Source organism: Schistosoma mansoni, chromosome 2 (assembly GCF_000237925.1).
Source record: "Schistosoma mansoni strain Puerto Rico chromosome 2, complete genome".
Lineage (NCBI taxonomy): Eukaryota > Metazoa > Platyhelminthes > Trematoda > Strigeidida > Schistosomatidae > Schistosoma > Schistosoma mansoni.
The window spans coordinates 28,553,955-28,564,028 of NC_031496.1; the positions used below are offsets into that span (position 1 = coordinate 28,553,955).

General features: G+C 32.0%; 1 protein-coding gene across 1 annotated transcript; it reads left to right on the top strand.

Annotated features, from left to right (window-relative positions):
* Positions 1 to 724: 724 nt before the first annotated feature.
* Positions 725 to 3,284, top strand: Smp_039470 (putative six/sine homebox transcription factors; the record flags this gene model as incomplete). Its single annotated transcript, XM_018796293.1, has 2 exons — positions 725 to 1,273; positions 2,742 to 3,284. The coding sequence occupies 2 exons, from the start codon at positions 725 to 727 to the stop codon at positions 3,282 to 3,284; spliced, it is 1,092 nt and encodes a 363-aa protein (XP_018650520.1).
* Between the last annotated feature and the right edge of the window lie 6,790 nt (positions 3,285 to 10,074).

Sequence of the window (10,074 nt, forward strand, 5' to 3'; positions counted from 1 at the left end):
CGCGCTCAAGACTGATAGGTCTTTAGTTCAAATGTCACGAGATGGGATCGTGAATACGCACCGACGAGGAATCCCACAATAGGACAAAACAACCATCTAATGTTTCCAAGTTTTCCAATAATGATCTAACTTCCATTGAGTCATAATCTTAACTATATAAATCATTTTTTCTTAACAATTTTTTCTAGGTAGGATGTATGTGTGAAGTATTAATTCAATCAAATCAATTTATATCATTATTAAATAGAATACCTAAAATATGGTTAGTATCTGAGGAACATTTCTTATTTTATTATCACCGTCAGCAACAACAACAACAATTCAATACACAATTAGAAATATTAACCAATGAACAATTATATGAATTACGTGAATTAATTATTAAATCATTCATTATCATATCATATGAAGAATAAGATTCTCTGAGGATAATAGTGGATGTGTTGCTCAATTCTGTTGATTAGTTGAAGTTAGACATTAATACCGTTAGATACCGGTCGGCTCAGTGATCTAAAGGTTAAATGTTCGCACTTAAGACCGTTAAGTCCTGAGTTCAAATATCACGAGGTGGGATCGTGAATACGCATTGATGAGTAGTTCCACAGTAGGAAAAAACAGCCATCTAGTGTTTCTAGGTTTTCCATCGTTGTCTATCTTCAATGAACTTGTAATCTTAACTATTTAAATTTCATTTCTTCTCAAATTGTTTTTCTAGGTAGGATGTATGTGTGAAGTATTAATTCAATCAAATCAATTTATATCATTACGTCATTTATTAAATAGAATACCAAAAACATGGTTGGTATCTGAGGAAAATTTCTTATTTTATTATCACCGTCAGCAACAACAACAACAATTCAATACACAATTAGAAATATTAACCAATGAAAAATTATATGAATTACGTGAATTAATTATTAAATCTTTCATTATTCTATCATATAATGATCATAATTATAAATTAGTCTATGAATTAATTAAATATAATCATTTTTTTAATAAAAAACATCAAATTATATTACAACATATATGGTATAATATACATTATGATATAATAGAAAAATTACGTCAACGTTCATTAACCGCTGTTGATAAATATCGTATACGTAAAAAATATCCATTACCTAATACAATATGGGATGGTGAAAAAATTTTTTATTATTTTAAACAAAATATAAGATATTTATTAATAAATTATTATCAATATAATAAATATCCAAATTCTATAGAAAAATATGAAATTTCTAGAAAAACTGGATTAACTTTAACTCAGGTAATATATTATATAATCAATATTTTTCGGTTGTTGTTGTTGTTGTGGTGGTGGTGGTGGTGGTGGTGGCGGTAGAGGTGATGTATTTCAGTTTAACGTAAACTTTTATTATTTTTTCTAAAATATTAAAAACTACTTATTAACTAATATAGATGATTAATATTATAATCTTATTAAAACCAAGAGAAACAATATAAGCAAAGATTGATAGTGGCTAGCAGTAGAATCCAGTTTGACGCGCGTTTCGTCCAATTTGGGACTCGTCAGCTGGATGTACCTGCATCTCAGAGTTGATGTTCACTCTGGGACTCGAACCCAATACCTTTCACTTCAAACGCCATCACGTTATCCACTCGGCTACTGAGTCATGATAGCCACTTGCTTGTGCAATGGGGTGAAGCTTTTAAATTCATTTGGTATTGTTTAGTTGAATCCTACTGGATTCCACTGCTAACCACTATCCATCTTTGCCTATAATGCTTGTGAATCAAGGCTATATCGAGGCAATACGCACAGTATGCACATATGCCAATTAGAGACTGACCAGTTGCAGTCCTAAACATCAATGGGAAGATTCAAACAAACAATACTAAGTGAATTTAAGGGAAACAATATTTAAGGGTTGTTTCTTAGTTTTCGATAGTTTTCTAAATTTTGTCAGTTCGTGATAAAATATGATCTCCAAACTAATTGAATCTCTGTAATATGATGATACAGAATTAGATTTGGTTTAGTTTAAAATACCTCCGCACACAGTCTCTTTATACATTAGCTGGTTGGAGCTTGTCTATAGGAAATGTATCTATTATTTTTAGGCTTGTGCACTGTTGTGACTGGTAGTGTATAGAATTTGACATTGATACACGATTTATTATGAACTAAACCCACCCCCTCCATCTGACTATTTGAGCGAGAAAGTATATATATATATATATATATATATATATATATATATATATAGACCCATTAGGAAATTGGTCTATTTCTTAGCCAGTAAGATTGCAATTGTCCTTCAGGTCACTTCGGATGCCATCAAGTGATCTTATTGGGCTACTTATGATTGACTTACTATATCAGACATCGCTTGCCATGAACTACAGTTCTCTTATAACACAGGGATGTAGTGTTACCAGAGCAAAAAAATACTTGTTACTTCTTCTTTTGGGATATATAGATCTAGTTCCAGACATTTGATCTCTATAACTTTGGCAAATTTTAGAACCTTCGCCACATCATGATACACATATTCATCTCTGATCACCTTCGTATTTATAAATATTTTGATAGCCGTAATAACTCTGAGCAACTGAATAGAACCTAACAAAATGAAATGAATTCATATTATTCTGCACCAATCTTTGATTTTGTTCTCTTTAATAATAAAAACAATTTGTCTCCTAATTCATCTCTCCAAGTAATATTTTTTTGTTACATAATTGATTTTCCTTTTATTCCAATATTTTATTAGGTAAGTAATTGGTTTAAAAATCATAGACAACGTGATAAATCCTTAGAATCAACTGATTTATACATTAAAAATAAAAATAAGACTCTTCTTAACAATAATTATAATTGTAATTGGTCTTGGCAGTCAATTAAATCCAACACTAATAATAGTAATAATAATAATAGTGATAATAATCCAATTATACAACATACACAAGGTATAAAAAATGAATATTCAATTGAAACATATGGAAAATGTTATAACTATCAATCATCTTATCAACAACTCACTAATCAACAAACATTGTCTGACAACAACGGTATAGATCAAAATCTTAGCTCTTCTATAGAAAATCCAAAAGATTCAGAATATTATAGAACAACAATATCATATCCAATATACTCACATCAATATGTAACATTATCTAAAAATTCCAATGAATTATGGTTTACACAATGGTCAACTAATCATTTCAACAGTGAATATGATAAATATAATTATGAAGGAAATTATAATACTATTAGTTTTGATCATAATCAAAATCATTCATATTATACACTTTAATGAAATGAATAATGAATTGTATACAGTCAATCAATTGAATTCATAGTGAAACAATATCATCTTTGAATTATTCTAATGTACATTGAAATGATGTGTCTAATAATGTGGAATAAAGATATAAATAAATAAATAAATGTTTTTAATAAATACATTTCATTTAATGGTGTTATAGTTATAGTATCAGAAGGGGTTTTTCATGGAAATTTTAGTAATTTGTTATATAGTTGAGATCATGAGTCAATTGAAACTAGACCACCAGAGAAAACCTGGAAGCACTAGACGGTCGTTTTGTCCTATTGTAGGATTTATCAGCAGTGTGCATCCACGATGCCACCTCGCGAGATTCGAACCCAGGATCTATCAGTGGTCTAGCTTCAATTGACTCATGATTTCAACTATATAAAATTACTAAAATCCCCACAAAAAACCCCTTCTGATAATAATCATATGCTCACTAGTGACTGGCTCCAGGAGCTATTTCCTGGAGTTCTAGTGAGAAGCAGTGACCAGTGGAGTTCAACCAGGTCTGTTGTGAGATAGTAACTCACTGAAGACAATTGGTGAACGGTTGCTCAACTTCGTGGATCAGTTGAAGTTAGACATTAACACCATCGGATGCCGGTCGGCTCAGTAGTATATCGGTTAAGTGCTCCGGCGCGAGACTGGTAGGTCCTGGGTTTGAATCTCGCGACACGGGATCGTGGGTGCACACTGCCGAGGAGTCCCATAATAGGACGAAACGGCCGCCTAGTGATTTCAGGTTTTCCATGGTGGTCTAGCTTCAATTGACTCATGATTTCAACCATAGTTATAGTAATCACTAGTTTGAAACTTCATCCGTTATTTAAGGCATTTTATTCAAGTTTCATAAATATAGCATTGATCTAAGTACAAAGCAAGTATAACAACTGTTGTAGTATGCGTTAAAATCAATGTGTTTCGTTGCTGTTTTCTTAAGTTACATAATAGTTAATATATTCAGTTGTTTCTCACTAATAACGTAACAATACCTAAACTTTCAAAGATTTTGCCCCATTTGGCTTTTAATATAAGTTGGTGAAAACGTCGTAACGCAGAGTCAGAAGGTTATTTTCATGAGTCAAGTTTGAGGAAGAGTGTACTGTAGTACATAATTGAGAGAGAATGAATACACTTAATCAATTATGAATAAATATAGCACTGAATGATGAGTTAAGATGGTAAAATATGAATCTGAAAAGGAGAATATTTTCATTCGATTGCTATCCATGTGTGATCAAATAATAACTAAAATTAATCAAAGACGAACAGTAACTTTAAGCATGTTCCTCACAGTCACGTTAATGCCACTCTATTAAACACTATACCCAATAAAACGGAAAAAAGTGAATAAATATCCATCATATTTTACCTCCAAATACACATATCAATTTACATGTACAAGCAAAAATGTGTATGTTGGAATAAAAAAATGACGGACTTATACTTATTTCAACGGTCATATCCTAAAAAAGCTACACCTCAGAGGAGAACGTTTCTTACAGAGCTCAGTAGCACTCCATCTGTTGGATACAAGATCTAACATCAATATATAAATTCATTCAAAGTTATCAACACATTGACCGATTTCTGATAATATCTTTCAGAAGGACGATGAACGCTTCACGACCAAACCATCCAGTTCAGAGAATAAAACTCCATCAAAAAAGTAACTTCAGTGCCTTCCTAAAGATAATGGGCTTCAGAAAACTTTCACGTACACAGATACCTACTCATAAGTAGTCAACCGACATTCAACTAAATTTATGGAATCGATTGTAAAAGTTAATTATTGATGTATGAAGTTTTATCAATTCAGATTCTTATTAAATAATTCCTTAAGAAGTATTGTTAATATGTAATAATTATCACATGAAAGTGTTGGTTAACTTATTCGCAACTCCACAGCTATGTTAAAAAAAAAAAACTAAATACTTTGTTACATCATACCTATAAAATTATGAGAGTTTGTAAATGGTACATGCTACAAAAGAGGTAAATTTTTAAAATATCTACTCTTTATAGATAATTCTATGGATGCATTCAGTTTCATTTGTCATTAATTAGAGCATGAATTATATCCTAGAAGTAATTATTTCAATTCTACTGGTAGAATGATATAATTTCCTATTAACATTAAATGATTAAGTGTAAACTTAACTTACCCAATTATGTTAATAAATTTTGGGAGAATTCATGAATATAGAGCATAGTATCCATGTTGTTCGTTAGTTTATTACTGAATAGTAATCGACATAGTGTATTTCCACTCTTTTAATAGAAAGTGGTAACTACTCTAAGTGATTCGACATCATATGAACCATGTTGAGATGTTTGCTGGTTGGATAAGTGGACAGGAAACCTCGATTGGCCTAGGTTTTGTACTGGTTAGCATTCGTTATCAAGGCATATTTGAGGTCTTGAAGGGTGTGGTACTTTCTGTAGAAATTTAGTCGGCGTGAATCAGCTTCTCAATCTCAAATATTATAGCTGAAACATGCGAGTGGCCGACTAATATAATTAGCACTATCTAACCATTTATCAAGTACATGTTGATCTGAGCGGCCCTGAGTTATACTTATTTTGTGAGAGGACTAATGAAACTACACAGTTTCTCGAAGTGAAAGAGGTCAGGAAGTATTCATATCTTGAACCCAATGACACGAAATTGAGTCCTTCAACCATTAAGATATAATATCAATAATGCTAAACATGAATAGTTGTAGAAGTAGCCACTACTAATAAGACAAATTTCATCAGAATGCCGGATGATTTAAATTATTTTTAATAGCAGTTTACTTTATCAGTGAAACTCTGATACAGAGAATAACTTCGGGTTACACTAAATATTTTCTTTTTGTATAAAGGAGTGTGAAGAGGAAATGACAATTTCATCTATGTGATTACGGAAAATGTTAAGTAGAGAATCCCATTAAATACAATTATATATTGTATTAACAATTATTCAGTAATTATTAATCTGATTTATAAGCCTATGGATAACGTATTCGCTAATTTTTAAATGAACCAGGAGATTAACGTAATCGTTAATACTATGATGTCTTTGTGAATTAGATCAATAGACATTTCCAATCCGAAAAGTATTTAATTAGATAGATTATCCTAATTTCATTGACTGATTGATTTTTTTTGGTATAGATTGGAAAGGCTAATAACCAACCATACTGTAGAGTTAATAACGAAGTACTAGCATAGATTGAGTCAAAGTTCTTTACAATCAGATTACAATAAATCAACTGATTGAATTATATATTTGTATACATTATTTCTAATGGATTTGAATAATTAGTTATGGAGCAAGTCAAAATATACAGTTTGAGTATATTTTCATTGACTTATTAAGACTAAGGGATATATTACTCGCAATAGAAAGGAATACCATAATCATGAAATGTCACATAGGTGTATAAGTCATGATGTGTATGCACAGTGATTCACGTTAATCGGTGAGTGAACAGAATCTATTTTGAACAGTGATGTTTCAGAGAAAACCGTGAATTCTTTGTAAATATTAATTTAACCAATAATCATAAATGATAATGAATATTTGCAATTTGTATTTCACTTTCATACAAAATTTGTTCATCAATGTACCATCATACAGTCATGTAACAACTTCATTGTTTTGCTTTAATAATGACTTTTTATCCAACTCTCATTGATTACTGTTGCAATGGGCAAAAATGTCAACTATAAATCAACTATAAATAGATTTTGCAACAGGCTATATATATATATATATATATATATATATATATATATATATGTCTAGAAAGTTCTAGGGTACTGCAGTTGATACCAAGATTGTGAGTAAAGTATTTTGTTAGTAATATGTTTGAGATAAAAGTCTTTATATTTAGTCTTGTTGACATTAGATTATATTTCAAACTGTATATGTTGAGACAAGAAGGAAGAAAGAAACATGAAAATTAGTTGGTTATTCTATGTTGAGTTAGTTTGCAGGCATCCAATAAGTATTTCTGAGCGTGGATTGGTTGAAGTTAGATATTAACACCGTTGGGTGCTGACTCAGTGGTTTAATTGTTAAGCGCTCGCGCACGAGACTGATAGGTCCTAGGTTCGAATCTCGTTAGGCGGGATCGTGGATGAGCACTGCTGAGGAGTCCGACAATAGGACGAAACAGTTGTCCAGTGCTTCTAGGTTTTCCATGGTGGTCTAGCTTCAATTGACTCATGATTTCAACTATAATGTTTCTGAGCGGTTGATATATGATATTTTAAGCATATTTTTGTTTACAATCAAACACTACTTATTATTTTCAACTGTATTCATTGTTTAATGAACTTATATTTTAAGGTCATCTGTTAAAAAATGAACAATAATGGTAGATAAATTTCATGACATATTTACAACTGGTAGCTGCTAGATACAACTAGATCATTTTAAGATACTCAAGGAAACAAATTTTTCGGGATCAGTGAGCAAATTAGAGGTCACTTGTTTGTTTCAAGTTTTAGTATAACTATGAGTATAATAATAATAATAAACAGTTATGGGAGTTGAAATGTTAATCAAAGAAAAAAGTTCACGGATCAATAGTATAAAATGGTGTTGTTCTTTATCAGAAACAGATATATTGAGTAAAATAATTAAAATAAAATATTGTTTATCCCGTTATCTAGACTTGTTTGCTCAGATTTTTAATTATTGATACACACGTTACTTTAAACAATATGGTAACGTTATTCAGTGTCAACTATGGCACCATTCAGTACATAAATATAAGTGAAATGTAAACAAGTAACTATTATCAGTCATTAATAATTCCTTGAAAAGTCTTCAACAGTTTTGTTATATCTTGTGGCCTGCGTGCCCTGTGTATTATATGACGTGATAATACCGCCAATTGGAGAGCAGTGAATTATCGATCGGACCAACGAGACACGAAACCTGTACGAGCAGTCTAGAGTCCTTGTCGGTCCCAACCAGTTAAGTCCAGAACACGTATCTCAGCCTCTGCGATATGAATCATTTATTTCAAACATACTGAGTTTATATACTAAACAGACAGACTACATCGTACCATAAAATAGGAAACAACATTTATACAAGATTCAGTCAAATGTGGCTGTGAATGTGGGAGATAGTAAGTGATAGACAGGGTATAATTCAAGAACGGTAAATCGTATGACAATAGTTCATAAGTCAGAATAAAGCTTATAATAAGGGGACGCAAAAATGAATAGTTTAGTTATTTAGCAATTATACAATAAAAAATATATGCATAGTGTTGGTTCATAAATGGATCCCAAAGTTACCAATCACTATTGTTATAGGGACACAACAAGTTTCTAAGGTGCTGAAAATACTTCTACCAACTAACGCTCTCTCTCTATAAAACTTTGTATTAGACAATAACCACACTTTTCGACTATTTCTGTATCTTTGCCAACGTCTTCCAGAATATAAGTTTTACACATAATCCCATAAACACCCATGTTTTCTGTGCATAAAATAACCCTCAAAGTAAAGCTTCTTCTGTGATCTCCATCTCTTGTGCTTCTCTTCGAGGTTCAAAAGTGGAAGAGTTCTGGTGACTAGGAAACAATCAGGAAGTTGTTGTCTAAGTAATCAAGTACAAAACGCATCATTAATCCTAAAAATTAGAGTGGAACTAAAAAAAAGTATTACAAAATAATAATTTTTATCACAGGCTAACAAAAATTGGCAAACCAAGGATTTGTCCTGGTTCAATACTTCTCTTTAACGAGCACACACATATAAACACGGGATTGTATTCAAGACGATATAGTTTCAAGAAATGCACGATATGCCATTACTTTCGGTGAGTTATAAGCCATCTGCTCAAATTTTCAATTGTAGTTGACTGTCGTTTTAAAATTCATTAAAATAGTATACTATGTATTAAAGGAAGCTAGATTTCAACACTGATTAAAATGGTGAATTCATATAGTTCAGTCAACCGTAATTTTTAACTGCTCGTGACTGAATTCACCTTGAAAATACATACGAATCATTACAATTGACCGATTTGTATGTTGGGACCAATATCAGATTTTCAGTATAGGGTTGTAAAAATTGTTGAGTTTTGATTGATATCGCTGATGGATTAGTGTTATACCACCATTGAAAACCTGGAAGCACTGAACAGCCGTTTCGTCCTAGTGTGGGACTCCTCAACAGTGCGCACCCATGATCCCGCACCAAAAGGTCTCGAACCCAGGACCTTCGGTCTCGTGCGCAAACGCTTGACCTCTGGACCACTGAGCCAGCATCCAACAGTGTTAATGTCTAACTTCACCCATTTCACGACCGGAATCGTGGATGCACACTGATAGGGAGCCCCATATCAGGAGGATTATGAGTCTAATGACATTTCGCCACATTTTCGATCATCCTGAACTAAAATACTCGATTAATACCACCTTCATATTTCCTTTCATGTTCGTACACACATGTAAAATGGAAATGAAATAGGGTGTATAGAGATTACTTATACAATGTTGAAATTTACATGAAACTATAAGTTTCATTTTTCTAATGACAATATGACTGACTACGAATTAGTAGTCAACTTAAGGTAAGTAACAATTAGTAGAAAGTTTGAGTCAATTTTTTAAATACAGTTCACATCGAGGTGCACAGGACAAGCTGTGAATCACATGTGGAGAAATTCAAACACTTCACTTCTACCCGAAGTTTGCGCTGATGATGTCGTTCAGAAGGACGATGAAAGCTCCACGACCAAACCATCCATCTCAAAGAACA